Below are 19731 nucleotides of genomic sequence, written 5' to 3'. Positions count from 1 at the left end.
CTCTTTCCTCTGAAACTAATTGCATTTTGATTGCATTCTATGCATTTCTTTCATGATTTACAGTCTCTCATTGTAGTGTTTGTATACATGCTTTATCTACAATATTAAGGTGCAAACTCTTAGGTATGGCCTTTCCACAGGTGCTCAGTGTATAGTTGTCAAATACAATTAAATTGTATCAATTTAGGTTTCTGTTCAAGGCTTTTCAGAAATGGCTTCATATCACCTTTGCAAAATAGTGTTCCCTTCATTTCTATTCCCTAGTATTTTAGTTTATTTATACCCCACATCACACAGGACATATTAGATATTTGTTCATTGTTTGTTTCCTTCACCAGAATGTATGACCTATGAGGGCAGGGCCTTTGTTTCACTTACCGCGTTTTCCCCAGCACCTAGATCTGTGCCTGGTCCAGAGTAGGAGTTGAATAAACTTGATATTACTGGAAGTGAAAGAAATGCTAACTGGAGTACATCAAGACTCTGGGTCCAATAACTCATCGATTCTGTCAGTATTTAGCTGCAGGACATAGAGCAAGTGGCTAACCCATGACGAGTCTCATGTCCCTGTAAAACCAATGATTGTTACATATAGGATCTCTGGGGTCCTGTTTAATTCCACTAATGTGAGAGCAGAAAGTGAGAGAAGCAAACTGAGTTCAAGCGGATATGGGTGAGAAAAAAGAATGCTCTAGGCAAGATTAAAGGTCTTGTTTTTGGTGCAGGGCAGAGAGAGAGTAGAAAAGCTGGAGCAACAGAGACAGATGCTCAGAAAAGGGCTGCCTTCAGATATATTAATACCTGTAAAGAAAGCCCTGGGGAGGTGCTGACTTGGGGACAGCCTGAGGCTGAGTAGACAGCTGGGCTGGTGGAGAGGAGGCTCCCAGAGGAAAGGCAACCTGCCAGTGGGGTGGGGGTGATGGGGTTGGCAAGCTCCACAAATTTTGCAATTTTGTCTCCTTTTCCAGAGAACAACCACTCTTTTGTGACGTTGTCAGGGCTGGAATAAGCATGTGGTTCACACGTGAAAGCGAACGAGAAGTTCTATACAAAGAACCACATTTGCTGTCCATTTAATTTATTCTTCCTCATTCTCAAAGAAGACTAGATCCTTATCTCTTACCCTTAACCTCCACGTTGAGAAGCACTTTGCACTTCCCTTTCCAGCATATGTCTAAAACACTGCATCTAGTGTTGCAAACTTGTCCTTTTGTCACCTCTGCCCTGGCACCTTTCCTGCCCATAGCAGTAAGTCTGAGGTCACTGTGTCTTCTACTTTTCCTTTTCCAGCATGTGGAGACAAAAGTGATTATACCCTGGATGCTAATCCGCCATGTTGACCTTTAATAACCCCAGTCCCATGAATACTTGCTGATTCCTAGGATTTTTTTTTTTTTAACTGTCCTTAGCATAAGAACATGTCAACCTTGATGCTATTGCCCACATTGTAGGATATGACGCATAACGCATTCTCACCTGATCTGGAGGGCTGCCTTTAATTGTCTTGCAGAGCAGTATACTCTCTCCTTACGATATATAAGGCCAGGGTTGGGGGAGTAACAGTGTAGAAATTTATCTGCTTGCTGCCGCCCAAGGTCACGCTTCTGTCTATGATATCCTCCAATAACACACCTATTACCGACAGACTGGATTTGTCTGCCTTGTTCTTTGGTTTCTTGGCTTCTTCGCATTTGGGGGCTCCTTTGCATATAAGGCCCTTTCACAGAACACAGCACCATGCTAGTACAATACGCTGTAGATTCTCCCTCCCTCCCCCTCTCTCTCATATGCTCATATATTTTATGTGGAACCAATATGAGGCATGGCTTATATTTAAGTCATATTAAAGTTCTAGGCTAGTTTTGAAAACAGAAACTGATTGGAAGCAGAGGCTTTGGAATACCCCACATATGCTACTAGAAGGCTATACATTTAAGAGAGGGCCATCTAGACAGCAATCATAAGCATTTAAAACAACAAAACAACAACAATAACAACAACAAAACAGGCCGGGCGCAGTGGCTCATGCCTGTAATCCCAGCACTTCGGAAGGCCGAGGCGGGTGGATCACAATATCAGGGGTTCGAGACCAGCCTGACCAACATGGTGAAAACTCGTTTCTACTAAAAATACAAAAAACAGCTGGGCGTGGTGGCGGCCACCTGTAATCCCAGCTACTTAGGAGGCTAAAGCACGAGAATTACTTGAACCCGGGAGGCAGAGGTTGCAGTGAGCCCCACTGCACTCCAGCCTGGCGACAGAGTGAGGCTCCGTCTCAAAAAACAAAACAAAACAAAACCAACAAAACAAAACAGAAACAAAAACAACTGGGGAAACGGCCCTCCCTTCACGTTTTTTCTATCCCATCGACAAAGGCGCGCTGTCCTTAGCTGCGATGATTTTGTCTCGCCTCCAGAAAGACGCCCATGCACTGCTCTGTCGAGCACCCAAGTGAGGCTACGGTTCCTACGGTCACAGAAGGCAGGGAGGCTCAAGCACCTCCAAAACCCCGAGTCCTGGACAGCTCCCCATGCCCTTCCCTCAAGGCGAGAACAAGACGGTCCCTGGGGCCCTCGGGGGAGCGGCCGCCCCCTCCTGGTTCCAGCAGCGCTGCGGCCGCGCCCCACCCAGGCCCGCGAGAGCCGCGGGACAGTCCACGCCGCGAACGACCGACTGGGACTAGCCGCGATCCACGCAGGCGCGCTGAGGCCGTGGCAGGGGCGGGCCGGGCTGGCGCGGCCTGCCTGCGGTTGAGTCCCTGACGGGGGTGGGCCGGGCCAAGCCGGGCAAGGCCGGGGCGGGGCCGCTGGCGTTTCCGTTGCTTGGATCAGTCTCGGTGCAGCTGCCCGATCCTTCGGCGTCCTCATCCAGGCGTTGCCCAGCGTACCGTCGCCCGGCGCTCCGCCGCTTTCCCGGTGGTTCGGGGCACTTGGGTCCCACAGTCTGGGTGAGTGGCCGCAGCCCGGGGAGGGGCCTCCCTCTGGAGAGGGGAGCGGGGTCGCAGGGCACTGGGTTCACGCGGACGTTCGGCCGAGAGCTGTCCTGGTAGCTGCGAGAGGGCGGGTCGGCCCCGTGGCGGGGCCCTCCGGGCTGTCTTAGCGCCTCCCCGCGGACCTGCGCTTGGGGAGGGCGCAAGTTGCGAGTGGCGCGCTAAGCTCGAGGTCTCTTCTCTTTTGCAGTCTTGCTTCACCTTCCCCTGGCCTGACTCGTCGCCATGGCACAGGTAAGGCCGTGCGCCCCGCACCGCGCCGGATTTACGCACAACTTTGTATGCTGCGACGAGGGACTTTTAGGATTTGTCTGAAGGCCAAAAAGTTTAGGAGGAAACGGAACCTGCTTTGGGGACATCGCTTCCACCTTTCTTGTTCCCCCTTTGCTTCCCCGCCCCCTTTCCTGTGTCCCGGTTCTCCTCGCGGAGCGCCCGCCGGAACCAGCACCGACGCCGCCAAGCTGCCTTCGCGCGCAGCAGCTGGTGACGTGGCCGGATTTGTGTGCGCTCCCTTTTCATGAGTGAATGTGTAAAAGTGGGCCTTCGTTAAAATCCAGAGAGTCGCTCAGATTAGAACCAGAGCAAAAACAGCTCATCGTGGTCATGTGAGGCGAACGCATTTCCCCCCCTCCTTGACTTCCTTTATTTTTTTTCCGCAAAGTTTTCTGTATTTTAATACTGTGATGGAGCATTGGCTTTTTCCAGTTGCTCAGCCCAGTTTTACTAAAATAAACTGTAGGTTGTAGGCTCTGATTTTTTTTTTTTTTTTTAATGCAAAAGATTAAACACAAGCGCTGTTTTTCTTAAGCAATGAACTCGTGGAACGAATTCTCAATTGAATTTGCCTTGGGACTTGGGACTGTTTCAGAAATTGATAATCTACTGCAGGCTTTCTTTACTGTTTTTTTTCCTTTTTTTTTTTTTTTTTTTGAGAGGTACTCTCACTCTGTCGCCCAGGCCGGAGTCCAGTGATGTAGTGATCTCGCTTACTACAACCTCTGCCTTCCGGGTTCAAGCAATTCTCTTGTTTCAGCCTCCCAAGTAGCTGGGATTACAGGCGCCCCGCCACGCCCGGCTAATTTTTGTATTTTTAGTAGAGACGGAGTTTCACCATATTGGCCAGGCTGGTTTCAAACTCCTTGCCTCAAGTGATCCTCCCGCCTCGGCGGGATTACAGTCCTGAGTCACTGCGCCTGGCTTCTTTACTATTATTAATGTTTATCAAAAATGTAGGAAAGAGAAGATAGTTTAAGGTCTTTAAATATTGACCATGTTATACAGATTTCACAGATCTTGTCAATCTAACTGGCTTGTCAGAGTCCAGATGGTTTTTTTCAAACAAGTGTTTTAACTGCTAAAACAATGTTCTCTCTTATTTATAGTTCACTTTTTATCAGATTGACTTATCAAAATTGAATAAGGTTTCTTGGTCCTTTCCAAGTGAAAATGGGAGGATTAAGATGAGTTGGTTACTTTAGTGAACTTATACAGTGATCCCATTCTTACCTTCTCTTTTGCACTTAAATGTTACAGTAAAACAGTTCTCATATTACTTCAAGTGGAAAGTTTGGTTTAGGTTCTTCTCCATAGAAGGGATACTTTTATGCGGAATTAGCTTTCCTTTCCTGAGAAATATTTTTCCTATCTTGATATGCTGGTGTGGTGAGGTACATGAAGATTTAACAAGCACAGAATAATAATTCCCTCTATCTTTGCTCATTTGGCAGTTTCTTGAATCTCTTGTAAGTTCCCCCGTGATGTCTGAGGTCCCATCAATTCCTTTTCATCATGTAGACTGTTTACCCAAATAGTGTAAGTGAACATATTTTCCGGTTGTGGACATTAATTTTAATAATTTCAAGGAATGATTAGTATCATAAAGGCCATGTGTATACAAAACCTAGAATGGTGGTTTGCATATAAAATTATGTACCTGAGCCCTATGACAGTATAACACCAAGACTGGTTTCTATCAAAACTAGTTTTTACTCATCATAAAACTTATGTTTTAAAAAAGATACACAGTGTTAAATTTTGCTCTAGTTTTGTTACTAGTTATTCTTGGAAATCATGAAAGTAAAACGTTTTGTTAAAATATTTAGTATTGGCCAGGCACAGTGGCTCACGTCTATAATTCCAGCACTTTGGGAGGCTGAGGCATGCAGATCACCACCAGGTCAGGAGTTTGAGACCAGCCTGACCAACATGGTGAAACCCCATCTCTTCTAAAAATACAAAAATTAGCCAGGCGTGGTGGTGCACACCTGTAATCCCAGCTACTCGGGAGGAGGCTGAGGCAGGAGAATCACTTGAACCCAGGAAGCGGAGGTTGCAGTGAGCTGAGATCGTGCCGTTGCACTCCAGCCTGGGCAACAGAGTAAGACTATGTCTCAAAAAAAAAAAAAGTTTAGTGTTAAAGTTGGGTGCGGCATCTGAGCAGTAAGAATGTCATGAAGGCAAAATTAGGCTACATAATTGTTCATTAGAAACTTCATGAACATCAGAATTATCTCTGTGATATATGTTTAAGTTACAAGGTTTGATCAGAAATATTTTCGTTTGGTTTAAAATTATTATAATAATTTAAAAAAGCCCTGTGCCAAGCAAGCAGGATAAATGTAAATAAATAAATTTGAGATGAAGCTCATTCCAGAGGAGCTGACTAGATATTGATTGCATCTTTTCATGCCATTCATTTTTAAAGTCAAGTCTCTCTGGAGCTAATGTTACTCTTGGGATCTTAGATCAGGGTTACCTGTTATCCATGGCCTGTGCTGCTCCTGAGGGTCTCTCTCAGTTCCTTATCTGTTTAACTCTTAAGTTCATTTTGGCTGCTGAGAAAGAACTAGATCCAAAACTATTTGGCTGCTTTGCAAGCCACTGAGCAATTCATTGGCATTCAGCAAACCCTAATTTCTTTATCTAATATCCAGTTCTCCTTAGAAAGCCTACACAGGTGATCAAGCTAGTTAGAGGCAGGCAGTCCGGCTTTCTTCTTTTAATGACTTAGAAGTTCAAAATGATGGCCGGGCGCGGTGGCTCACGCCTGTAATCCCAGCACTTTGGGAGGCCGAGACGGGCGGATCACGAGGTCGGGAGATCAAGACCATCCTGGCTAACACGATGAAACCCTGTCTCTACTAAAAAATACAAAAAACTAGCCGGGCGAGGTGGTGGGCGCCTGTAGTCCCAGCTACTCGGGAGGCTGAGGCAGGAGAATGGCGTAAACCCGGGAGACGGAGCTTGCAGTGAGCTCTGATCCGCCCACTGCACTCCAGCCTGGGAGACAGAGCAAGACAAAAAAAAAAAAAAAAGTTCAAAATGGTAAAATATAACAATGCTTTTACAGCATAGATTCATTCCTGAAATACATTTTATTCATATATCCTTCACACTATTCTAAAATTTCACAAATGCATCTGGTTTTTAAAAATTAGGGCTCCTAAGACCTTTGCTTTAAGTACTTCTTAGACCCAGTCTTTCAGTGTAGTAATTTACATAATATGTAAACAATTGATTAATTGCAAGAAATTATACTCCTGGCTTCATTTCTTTGGAAGCTAGTTTTTTTTCCCCCCCGAGATGGAGTCTCGCTTTGTTGTCCAGGCTGGAGCACAGTGGCACGATTTCAGCTCACTGCAACCTCTGCTTCCTGCGTTCAAGTGATTCTCCTGCCTCAGCCTCCCGAGTAGCTGGGATTACAGGCATGTGCCACCACGCCTGGCTAGTTTTTGTATTTTTAGTAGAGACAGAGTTTCGCTGTTGGCCAGGCTAGTCTCGAACTCCTGACCTCAAGTGATCCGTGTGCCTCGGCCTCCCGAAGTGCTGGGATTACAGGCATGAGCCACTACGCCCGGCCGGACACTAGTTCTTAACTGTTCTCTTTTTCATCTGTGCATGCATTCATGAATGTATGAGGCTTTTGCACTTTCACTGTGTGCCAGGTATTGTTAAACATGAGCGCAATGGGAAATGGATCTAAGATTTATTGATATAATAGATGCATTGCCAAGTCTCGTGTGTGCATTATTTAGTCCTCATAACATAGTTTTGGAAATAGGTATTACTATTTTTGTTTCACAGCAGGGGAAATTGAGGTTACTTAGCTGGCATTCTTTGTATGGGACAAAGGAGGGAAGCCATTATACTGAGAGGCAACAACAGCAAATAAATACTTGGTATAAAAGAGTTTAGCATGATGGAATGAAACTGCAGTGAGGTGGGGAAATCAAGCCCTGTCTTGGAAAGGAATGCCAGATAGGTAGACAGGAGCCAGCACTAAAGATTATGAACCATTTTATAGGTAATAGAGAGCTATCAAAGAGTTGCCGGTTGAGGTGTGCCACTGTCAGATTTATATTAAACAAAGCTCACCCTGGGGCCAGTGTGATGGGTGCATTTCTGGAAGATGCAAAGGCAGGGTGGTGGAGTGGGGGTTGAGAGAAGGGAGAGGGAAGCTGAGTATTGGAAAACCACATAGGCTCTGTTGTGGTAATCCCAGTGAGACCTCAAAGGCTTAAAGTAGGCAGTGTCTCAGGTTTTAGATAGGAGGGGCCTGTCGGGGAGGGTGGGCAAATTTGATACTTGAGTGGGGTGGTTGTTAACTGATAAAGGGTCAGGGGAGGGTCACAGGACTGGCTTGCTTGACCATGGTTGATTGTGTGTGGGTGGTTTTTTTTTTTTGGAAAAAAAATGCAGGTTTGAGGCAGGGAAGAAACAGTAGAGGATATGTTGAATTTGAGTTTCTTAGAAAACACTCAGATGGCACTATCTAGTGAATAGTAAGGTATATATGATCTCTAAGTCCTCTAAATGCTCTTTTATTTCTGTAGGTTCTGTTTTTTTTTGTTTTGTTTTGTTTTGAGACGGAGTCTCACCCTGTCACCCAGGCTGGAGTGCAGTGGCACTATCTGGGCTCACTGCAACCTCTGCCTCTAGTGTTCAAGTGATCCTCCCACCTCAGCCTCCTGAATGAGTAGCTGGGACCATAGTGGGGTGTGGTGGTGCCCAGCTAATTTTTGTATTTTTTGTAGAGACGGGGTTTATGCTAAGTTGCCCAGGCTAGTCTCAAACTCCTGACCTTACGTGCCCTGGTCTCCCAAAGTGCTGGGATTATAGGCGTGAGCCACAGCATCTGGCCAGATCCATTTGTTTATATATTATTTATCTCTTCCACTAAAAAAGATTTGAAGCTGATTTATTTCCTACCTTTGTCTAGGAACAGCCATGTTCATTAGATTTGTGCCCCTTGTTTAGATACAAAAGGAAATGAAATTGTGAATCTGTATACACTCTTCTCTAATATGAGAAATCTATACCCGTGATTGTTTTTGAAATGCCAGTGTGAATGAATTGGTTATTGATAGAACTTTTTAAATGTTATTCATGGAATGCCCAGTGGAACAGTTTGGTAAAATAGCATACTCTCCTCTGACCTCCAGTGAGAACTCAGTGTGGCCAGTGCCACCTGCTCACTTTAACTCACTCAAGACATCACTGGAGTTATTCTTGGGCAACTTGTAGGAGCACACAATTTAACTTTCCATTTTATTAGTGTTTGCCAAGGGAAGTCATTCTTACACTGGTAAAGAGACACAACATTAAACACAGAGCATTAAAGAAATACACAACAAAAATTTAAATCATTTTACAAAGCTTTACTTTGTTATCAAAACCTTCTTTTCTACCACGATGCAAACAACTTAGTCTGTTCTCCAGTGATGTTTTTTTCTCCCTTGCATTTGATTTTAACAAACAGGTCAGAGGTAGTAGGATGGATAGACAAATGGAAAGAAGCAAAAACAAGTAAAAAGGAGCATGAAAAGGAAAGGAAATTACACAAAAGTAAGCAATAGACTAGTTCGAGTTTAACGCTTTGAAGTATAACATTCACTTTTTCTGAGTTGGGATTAGAGCAAGGGTTAGGATTGGGGGTTGAGAGCATGTCTCTGACCTCTGATGTGTTTGTACTCCTCAGTCTTCTTGGAGATCCTAATTTTTTCCCTGATATTTATTTTACTTTGCAGCTCAAAGCCTAATCAGGTCACACTGACATTTCCCTCTTTTATGCTCTTATTTTTTTTCGTAGTACAGTGATAAACAATTTATTTTCTTATTAGTGGGAACCATTATTGCAGGAAATATTAACGGGCCCCTAGTACGTACATAAGGTAGGGCCCTGGTGTATATACATGGAGTTGGAAGGCAATTGTCCTCCCAGCTTCCTGTTTTTTGGAGTGGCCCCAAGGTCTTTGGAAACCCGAGGCTCAGAAGAACCACCCTTAAAAATCACTGCATAGTGGCTTAGCAGTTGCTCAGCTTGTGGTTTGCTTCATGATTTCCAGCTCCTAATTAATATTATGTGGAATGCCGGTGTGGCGGGCAGGGTGGGGGGCGGGTATTTGAGTAAATATTGATTACATGGAACTGGAGAACAAAGAGAGTTTAGTCCTTTTCTGTGTCTTCAGGAAAGCTTTATATAAAATGTTCCAGACAGGTGAATACTTTCTCATCTTTAAACTTGAAATTGTTATTTATGTCTAAGTTCTGTGTCTAGAAAAGCAACCCTTCCCTTGTTGTTTCGTTGGTTTTATTCATTTTATTTTGGCATACCTAGTCTTTGCGGGTAAAGAACTTTTTCATTTAGAGAAAAAAAAGCCAACACAATTATAGACCTAAAGAATGGATATTTTCGAAGGTGAGAATTAAAAGAGTGAATTGTATATTTTGGCCAAGTATTATCTAAGAATATATTATAATTCTCTTCTTAAGGCATTGGTTTAAGCAGATAAAGGGAATTGAGGATGAACTGAGGATGGGTGAATGGGTGAGGGAGCAGTACCTACTTAAGAGTTGGCATTAATCTGCGTAAAGTGTGAGGACTCCAGGAAACAGGGGAAGCCCTCTTGAATGAGTCATTTGAAGTCACATTTGCAGACAGTTTTGTGTGGGCAGCGATGGGGTTTGGGCAGGATGTCCAAACAAGGGTTCTGCCCTTCTGACTCATTTCTCTGATTCACATCTGGTCTCTTAATACTGCTACGTGGCTTTGTCATCCTTGGTGGGTGACTCTGATTGTATGGAATGTAGCAAAAGTGTTTCACAATTTCTAGAAAGCTCTCAAAAAGAGGACCAGCAGTTGTTCCTTCATACTTAGTAGGTGAGATTTTTAGATGCTTTTCTTCCATTCATCTTTCATCCAATTTCCTTCAGTCTCTGGTGTCAGTTACCTTTTTCCTTTAGGCAAATCCCTCATGTCTCTTCTGTTTCTAACTTCTCCCTGTTTTTAACCTCTCTGTCTCTCCAGAATTTTCTTCATAGCCTATAAACTGGATCAAGCCTTTTTTTTTTTTTTTTCTTAACTTTTTTTTTTTTAAAAAAAAGCCTGGTTTGCAAACTATTGTTTCATTGAGACGGTCTTTCCCTCAATTCATTCCTGAGTGTCCTATAGCCAGACTATTAAACGTCACCAGAGACCTCCTAGTTATCCAGTGGACCCTTTCAGTCTTAGCTCTTCCTTGACTTCCAGTGGTATTGGACACAGCCTCCTCTTTCTTTCCTCTTGGAACATTTGTCTCCTTTAGCTTCCATGCCATCACCCTGCTTGGATTTTCTTTTTGCCTTTGGGAGGGCAGTGTAGCTTCATGGGTAAGAGCCCAGGAGTCAAGGTCCTGTGGCTTCAAGTCCCATCTCTGCTACTTGCTTGTTTGATGGTCACTTGGGTGACTCATTTGCTAAAACCTTTCTGAGCCAGTATGTTTCTTTGTCTGTAAGATGGGATTTCCCTGAGATGATCTGTGTGAAGCTCTGTGCATGGTGCCTGGTGCATTGCTGCACTTGGCAGATACTAGCTGCCACTCTGATTGTAGGTCACCTTCCCTTTCTTTCTCCTCTGGCTCTTTTCACCCCATTAATATTGTCTTGCGCGGTGGCCTCCTCCAGCTACTACCCGTGTATGCTGACAACTCACAAGCCTACTGTGGAGAAATGCAAAGCCAGCCATCCTTTTTCTCATCCAAAAAACAGAATCATCCTAAATAGTTCCTGTCTACGCGGGGCCTGTTTCTGTCCCTGCCTTTGTTTAGATCTTCCTTTCCTTCTTTGTGTTGTTAGTTTCTAAGCAGTCTTCTTGTCACTCTTGCACAGTCCGTTCCATCGTGTCCACTGCTGCCAGAGGCATATTGCTGTGGAGAGTTGACATTGTTCTTCCCTGCCTGAGTGTCCTCCAGTGGCTTCCTGTTGACTACAGGATGAAGTCTGCACATTTTAGCATGGCTTTTATCCCCTTCCCCTCCCTTCACTGCGACCTTTCCCTTGTTTTTCTTTCAACCTTACTGCTTGTTGAAATACTTAACTCTTTATCCAAAGTACCAGATTGGCCTGGCAAATTCACAGGCAACTTTCAAGAGTCGTTGGAATTTTTTTCCTGAATTTTTTCTCTTTTCACACTTCCCAATATAGTTCTCTCAAATGTGCTCACATTGCCCTAATCCAGCCTCTGTGTGTACATATTCTGCTGCACTTGATTAGTTATATGCCTGTCATTTCATACTTAACTTGAGGGATCCTGACTCTTAACTAGTAGTTAGTATAATACTTTGGATGTGGGAGGCATTCAAAAGGTGGTGAGTCAATGAGTAAAAAGGTGAACTGCAAGGAGCATTCAGTTCTAAGTTCTCACATTAAGAAAACTTGTGGAGTTTTTTCATTTTTACAGTGATATTGATCAATTTGAAGTGGTCTCATTAAAGAGAAGCTGTAACTTGATCTGAGAGAAAGAACTTTCCTAACCCAGACTTAATTTTGAAGCATCATCTTCTCAAATCTTGCAGATTTATCTTCTAAACTATAACTCTTTTTATGAAGTCAGTATTCAACCATTCAGTTTCATATGGATTAAGGTATAGAATGAATGTGAATGGCAGGGAATCTATTGGTCTTTATGTGTCTGTGCTCCTTAGATGGGGTGGAAATGGAGACTAGCCTGGCTGTGGGTGGATTTCCCTCTTGGTGGAATGAACAGCTCTGGCTTAGTTTCTTTTCTTTTTTTTTTTTTTTTTTGAGACGGAGTCTTGCTCTGCCACCCAGGCTGGAGTGCAGTGGCCAGATCTCAGCTCACTGCAAGCTCCGCCTCCCGGGTTTACGCCATTCTCCTGCCTCAGCCTCCCGAGTAGCTGGGACTACAGGCGCCCCCCTCGTCGCCCGGCTAGTTTTTTGTATTTTTAAGTAGAGACAGGGTTTCACTGTATTAGCCAGGATGGTCTCGATCTCCTGACCTCGTGATCCGCCCGTCTCGGCCTTCCAAGGTGCTGGGATTACAGGCTTGAGCCACCGCGCCCGGCCCTGGCTTAGTTTCATAACCTCTCCACGAGACAAGTGGGAAAGAGGCTCCCCTTCCCCTTTTCCTAGTTGGCCACAGTCCCTTGTTTAGCTGAGGCACAGAGGGAGTGAAAGCTGCTACCAGTGGTGCTTTCAACAACCTGGGGCTGGGACATCAACCTGGAAACACCTCTTTTTCTCTTGAATTATATTCTTTTGGCCTCATGATCATACCACTTGACTTTGGAGTTAAGGTCATGTGGGGCTTCATGAGGTCAGGTTTTCTCATAAGTTCTTTCATAGCTGACCCTGTTCAGAGGAAAGAACAGTGTGTCTTCTCTTCTTGAACAAGAGTAAGGACCACTGTTGAAGAAAAAGTTATTCTGATGGTAAGGAAGACCTCAGTCAAGAATATTACAATGTAAGTCATGTAGAGAGATTAGGTTCAACTCTGAATACAGGGAAGACAACTGGGGATTTATAGCTAACAAGCAGAGTGAGGTCAGTGGATGGAAAGTTACTAAGACGAAACATCAAGTTAAGGGGACTTAATAGGATTCTAAACTGACTTAATAGGATTCTTGCTGAAGGCAGGCCAGGATGATCAGATGTAGGGGGAAGGGGATGAGGAAATTGATCAGATATAGAGGGTGCCTTAGTTCATTGGGCTGCTGTAACAGAATACTATAGACTGGGTGGCTTATAAAGAAAGAAATTCATTTCTCAAAGTTTTGGTGACTGGAAGTCTCAGGGTGCCAGCATGTTGGGTGTGGTGAGGGCTGTCTTCTAGACATTATTGTAGCCTCACATGACAGAGCAGAGAGAAGCAAGCTCTCTCCGGATTCTTACAAGGATGCTGATCTCATTTTGGGGGACCTGCTTTCATGCTTTCATGATTTCATCTAATTCTAATTATCTCACAAAAGCTCTACCTCCTATTTACCATCATGTAGTGGGGTAGGGTTTCAACATATGAATTTTGAGGGGACACATATTCAGTTCATAACAGAGAGTGATCAGATTCCAAAAGTAGGAGTATACTCCTTAAACTGACTTAGCAAGCTTCTTGCTAGGCAGGCAAAGGAGGCCCAGCGACAAGGACGAGTTGAGAAGAGGGCTCAGGGGAGCCTTTCAAAGTGTGGCCAAAGAGAGAGTCTTTGTCGTTATCTCCTGGATCCATGAGTGCCACTTTTTCAGGAAGCCTAATTTAGTGCCACTACAGAGAGAAGGCCACTGAACTGATCTTTGACACTATGTCCTGGGGAAGTTCTTCACCGTGGCTCGCTCTCTCTGTTGTCATCTTTTAAAATTTGATTAGTATTATGTTATTGTTGGCATATGCAACAATCGGACGCTAAGGTGGAAAAGAAACTTTCCTCCTTTTTGGTGGCTGTGCTTTTGTGCATTTATAATAAGACATGTAAGATTGTAAACTAGGCTAGCTTTACAGTCCTTTTAGCTGTTTGTTTCTCAGTTTAGATGGTATATAAGCAGGAGTTTTGAGGGAATGCAAAAACGTTTACCGGTCAAGTAAATTCTGTGAGCCTCCATTTAGCGTAAGATAAACTTTTATGGCTCAATATTAGTAAAGCCTTCTGACTCTAAGGCTCTAATGATATCAGTAACTTTTTTTGAAATATGAAGATATTTTGGTTATTAAAAGCAGTGTATATATATGATAAAGTAGTGTGTAACAGGAAGCTTTATGAAGAATGTCTTCCAATATACCTTTATAAAGTTCTAAATTCAAAGATTTGTATTCCTCTGACACATGAACGATCATTTCAGGCTTTGCTGGGTTATCATAAAGTCCCTAAGTAAGTATACAAAAACAGGACTTAGATGAAAAGGCATGTAACAAGAGCATTGCTTAGAATTGAGTACTCAGGACAGGGTATTAAGATTTAATGCGGGCTCAGTATGCTTGTAGATCAAAATGGTGTGAGACTTAATGGAAAGGGAACCTGCAAAGAAGTGCCCTCTGTGAACCAGGAGGTGTTGGTGGGGTTTGGTCACAGAGAAGAGAGAGCCAGCCTTCCCACTGATGGTATTACAGGTGGTCAGGATAGCTTCTGTGCTGAATTGGTCCTGCCAATCCCCATTGTAAATGCTTCACTTCCCAGCTCAAAAGGGGTCACAAATCTTATCAAATGGTAAATTTATTTAATGACTGAACGTGATATATGGCAAGCGGCTTCCTGTTTGTATTATTTACTTTGTCATATTAGTCATGACATGAATAATACCACTGTGTTTCCTGAATTAGGTTCTCAGAGGCACTGTGACTGACTTCCCTGGATTTGATGAGCGGGCTGATGCAGAAACTCTTCGGAAGGCCATGAAAGGCCTGGGTATATTTAGCTTCCTCTTTCTAAAGCAAATGTGATATTTGTTTTTCCAAACAAGTCATTAATTACAGTAAGAATTATTTTAGAATATTTTGATCTGAAATCTGTAGGAGAAGAGACATGTTAAGATAACAAAATAATAAATAATACTGTAAACCAAGAGTGTCCAATCTTTTGGCTTCTCTGGGCCACATTGGAAGAATTGTCTTGGGCCACACATAAAATACACTAATACTAATGATAGCTGATGAGCTAAAAAAAAAAAGTCGCAAAAAAATTTCATAATGTTTTAAGAAAGTTTATGAATTTGTGTTGGGCTGCATTCAGAGCTGTCCTGGGCCACATGTGGCTTACAGGCCATGGGTTGGACAAGCTTGCTATAAACCATCCCTAATATTCAGTCTCTAGAACTGAACAGGCAGTTAAATTCAGCCTCTGTGCTTTTGAGCTTGTCACCCTCACCTGTGTGGTAGAGGCCTGAGTTGGTGAGGCAGCTATCCCTGCAGGTGAGCAGCTGTGCAGCTCTGTTCCCAATCAGATATCCCATTCTCATTCTGCTAGTCTCTTCTCTTTCCCCAGCCTCTTTTCTAGTCATTTAACCTCTCTTCTCAAGGATTTCCATGTGTCACTGATCTCCTGTGCTCAGGCTCCTTTTTTACTACTATTCATGTGCTTTCTGGCCCTGCAAGTCCTTCCATTGCATCCAGCCCACCTTTTCAGACTCATCTCCCGTTACTGCTTAATGTGTTCTCAGACCCAGCCATGCTGGCTTATCTGCTGTTTATGACAGCCCTGTATTTCCCCACTGCTGAGCTTTTCTCTCATTCCAAAAGCTGTCCTTTCTTTTGTCACTGCCTTTCACAATCCTTCCATCCTTTGAGACTTGTGGGTGTCACCTTCTCCCCGAAGCATTCTCCAAGACTCCCTTCCACCTCCTATCAGCTAAGAGACCCTTCTTTGAGTCCCATTTGACACCTAGATCTCTCCTGAGGCACTTGTCACATTTTGCCTTAGCTCACAATTATTTGTGTGTTTTTATATTTCTACCTTAAATTGTAATTTGAAGCCAGAGTCTCTTTCTCTTCCCTCAATCCCCTGTAACACCCAGCATATTGTGCCTCGTGGATAGTTGTTATTTGAGTATCTGTTGCATGAAAAACTAGGTGTACTAAGTTTTGTAAAAGGCAGGAGTATTTTTCCATCTACTTCCCAATATGTTGGGAATAGGGGTAGAATATATTGGAAACATACTATTTTATATATAGTAAATTTTAAATAAACTTTAATAAAACATTTATATATATATAGTGTGTATGTGTATATACACACACATATATACACACACACACACACACACACACACACACATATATATATATATATATATTTTTTTTTTCCTAAGAGATGGGGGTCTCACTATGTTGACCAGGCAGGTCTTGAACTCCTGGCCTCAAGCAATCCTCCCATCTTGGCCTCCCAAAGAGCTAGGATTACAGGTGTGAGCCACTGCGCCGGCCATAAAATATATTTTATATTCGCATAGGGAGAGGCAAGAAAATAAGGTGACTGGGAAGCGGGTTGCCGAGATCATTGGGAGAGTATGCATGTAGGAGCCAAAATGTAATTGTTAACCATAAATTGCAGGCACAGATGAGGAGAGCATCCTGACTCTGTTGACATCCCGAAGTAACGCTCAGCGCCAGGAAATCTCTGCGGCTTTTAAGACTCTGTTTGGCAGGGTAAGATCACACTTCATCCCAAGAGAGAATGGGAGAACAGCTATCAGTTATAAGACTAGTTTGGAATATACTGATATTCTTTTGTAAGCATCATTTATTTTGTGATTGCAACTTCCCTACTTCTGTTTCTTTTCCACTCTCCTCTGAATTATCAGCTCTTGGGATACAGTGCTCACCCAGCTTATCCTCACATAATTGTTTTTCCTTGCCTAATGCTGTCGAGGTGCCAAAAGATCCTGTGGTGAGAACTGTCCCTCTTCTTTTCCTCTGTGCTTCCCACTCACGTTCACATGGATGTCTTACTATTTGTTTTCTAGGTGTAAGCCTGTATTAAAATATGTTTTGTTTTAACACGGTCACAGCCTTGGTTCCTTTTGTCATGATTTTAACTCATGGATTTTTTAATTAGTTGATTTAAATGCTTTTATTTGACTAACAATTCAAAAAAAATTATTTGAATTATTTAAGTGAATTATTTGAATTATTTAGATTTAAATGAATTAGTGCGTGCATGAAAAACTTAAATATAGCCTTCTTATTCTGAAAACATATGTCAATTAAGAAAACAAATGCAAAGCAAAAAAGGAAGTATTCTAAACACCCATTTTTAGTTGTGTGGTATGCTGAAAATTATACGTAGGAAATACTGGGTTTTTTTCATAATTACATAATTTTTTCATAATTACATACACAGTTTCCCCATAGGAACAGATATCACCCAGTGATCAGGAGTCATAATAATGACTATAATCTATTACGTATTTGAATGTTGTTAGATATTGAGAGAAAAGAAAAAAATTATTATGTTTGGGTATAAGAAACTAAATGTCCTTTGTAAATTTCATTATATGATTATTTTTTGGAATTAAAAAAAGATGTTTCTCAGAATAGTATTTTTAAAATACAATATTTTAAGTCTACTTTTAAAGGTATTCTTTTTTTTTCAAGTTAAGAAAAACATCTTTTAGAAACAAATATCTTGACATGTAAGTGGGTTTGCCTTAGTGTAAGATTTTGATCACCGGTTAAAAGTATGTTATTCAAGATTATGGGATTTTATTTAGCTCATGGGCCTTCTACTTGGAGATGGCAACATAAATAATTCATTAGAGCAAAGGCCTGTCATTCATATTGAAGAAGAATCTTATTACAATTTCTGCTGGTTAACAAATTTGTATTTTCTGTGGGTTAGGATCTTCTGGATGACCTGAAATCAGAACTAACTGGGAAATTTGAAAAGTTAATTGTGGCTCTGATGAAACCCTCTCGGCTTTATGACGCTTATGAACTGAAACATGCCTTGAAGGTAAAAAGGATGAGTGAAAGGAACATTCTTGTCATAAATAGTATTATTTTGTTTTGGTAATTACTTCCTCTTATTTGTCATATTTAAAACATTTTATCTGATTATTTCAGTGAGAGTTGCTTGGAAGACAAAAGTGGGAGGCAATAAGCAGTAAAGGAGGGAGAAAATTACAAATGTGTCATTTCATCTTTTTGTACATTTAAACTCAATAATACTGGGCTACTTAAAATTTTAATATTTTTATAGCTTTTTGTATTTTATTTTCATGCCTGTCTTCTGATTTTGAGGATGTTTAAAAAATATTACAGATGAGCTATTTTATCTTTTTAAATGGAAAATTGCCTGATTAGGGAACAATAACATCATTTTAGGTTAAAAGGTAAAGCGTCAGAGAGAATTTTCAAGATAAATATTTTCTCATACTCTTTCCTTCTTTCCTGCCCTTCTAAATGCTAAAATGAAGTAGCCGGTAAACTTGCTGTAATTTCAGTTGGAACGAAAACTAAATGTGTATTCCCTTGACTGGTGTTTGGAATGTTGTATAAATATGACGGTATTGACACATTTGTTTAGGCTCGTGGGACAGGAAGTAGTTCAGTTGTTAGCTGTTAGATTTTGAATGGGCACACTGAAATTTAACAAGGAAATAATGTTTCTCAGGGATTCTTACTGATGGAGTGGAGAGGAGAAGGGTCATCCTGATAGGAGCTGGTTTGTGCTCAGTCTCTTCATTTTCCTATGGTGATTCTTTTGGAATAAACAAAAATCTTAGGTTATTGAGAAAAGTACTTTTTTTGCTAAGTGCTTCTGAAATGTCAGCAGTAGTTGAAATTCTGCCAGAGAATGAACTCTAGGTTTTTCAGTGCTTGATTTTTGGCAAAGTTAGAAATATAAAGAGAATAAGGCTTGAATATACTATCTTTTAAAAAAAATTAAGTTCAGCTGTATTGTTGCATCTCTTAGTTTAATGATGTAGATGTGATTTTTAAAAGCAGAAAAAGGAAAGCCAGCTAAAATGATTTTTCAAAAATCCAGAAAGCAACTCTCAATTCCTTTATACTGTTTTAATTCCTAATAATTAAGCAATGCTATATTTATCGTTACCTTTGATGTAGAATTTTCCTGTGACTGCACAGCACTTAACTTGGGGGTCAGGGGTTTATCTTTTGAGGGTCATATTGTTTAAGTATCAGTGCTCTTCCGTGTACATTTATGTGAAATTTTCATTTTTACTCTTTCAGTTTTTAAAAATTACTTCAATTTTCATTAAAATGTTTTACTTTTAAACTAGAATTAAGTGATCAAATTAAAAGTTACAAATTTATGTAACTGGTTATATATATGTACACATATATACACACATACACATGAGAAACATTGTTTTCCATTAGACAAAAAGAATAAAGTGGTCTTTGGAGAGAAAATCATTTAACATTTGTTACTTCTGTAACTAATAGAACTCACATACAAATAAATCCATGTTATGCTGGATAATATTTATATAACTGTGCAATTTGGGTAACATCTATTCTGGGAAAATAACTTTCTTTCAAATCTTATTGACATGTTTTCCCTATTAAAATCTCTAAACAGGGAGCTGGAACAGATGAAAAAGTACTGACAGAAATTATTGCTTCAAGGACACCTGAAGAACTAAGAGCCATCAAAGAAGTTTATGAAGAAGGTAAATGTTTGTGAGTTATATTTTGACTTCACCTCCACTGTTACTTCCTTCATTTCTCTGATTTGAATGCAGTCCTTTGTAGGTATGGGAGGCAGGCAGTAAATGATGATTGAATGAATGAATGAATGAATGACCTGCAATTCAAGCTATTTTTCTCCTTCAGTAAGGAAAAGACTGGCTTGTTATCCTCTTCTATTTTAACATTTTATAAGAAGCTGCTGCTGAAGATGGAGTTTACTTTTGCATAGGATTTGCAATTAGTGTAGGGATACACAGGTTGTCTTTATGTTAACATTAAGGTAAAAATGGTTTTTCCTCCTTTAAAAATATTTAGCTTTATGTTAGCA

At 41.5% G+C, this 19731-nt stretch overlaps 1 protein-coding gene across 1 annotated transcript in view; it reads left to right on the top strand.

Annotated features, from left to right (window-relative positions):
* Positions 1–2807: 2807 nt before the first annotated feature.
* ANXA5 (annexin A5) overlaps positions 2808–19731 on the top strand; it is a 30541-nt gene continuing 13617 nt past the window's right edge. Inside the window, exons 1-6 of the mRNA XM_033215151.1 lie at positions 2808–2947; positions 3180–3223; positions 14574–14658; positions 16300–16394; positions 17587–17700; positions 19294–19384. Of these exons, the coding sequence (XP_033071042.1) occupies positions 3215–3223; positions 14574–14658; positions 16300–16394; positions 17587–17700; positions 19294–19384 (394 nt within the window). The 5' untranslated portion in view covers positions 2808–2947; positions 3180–3214. The remainder of the gene's footprint in view (positions 2948–3179; positions 3224–14573; positions 14659–16299; positions 16395–17586; positions 17701–19293; positions 19385–19731) is intronic.

This window comes from Trachypithecus francoisi, unplaced genomic scaffold, assembly GCF_009764315.1.
Source record: "Trachypithecus francoisi isolate TF-2019V2 unplaced genomic scaffold, Tfra_2.0 Lachesis_group1, whole genome shotgun sequence".
NCBI lineage: Eukaryota > Metazoa > Chordata > Mammalia > Primates > Cercopithecidae > Trachypithecus > Trachypithecus francoisi.
This window is presented reverse-complemented; position numbering and strand designations above follow the sequence as displayed.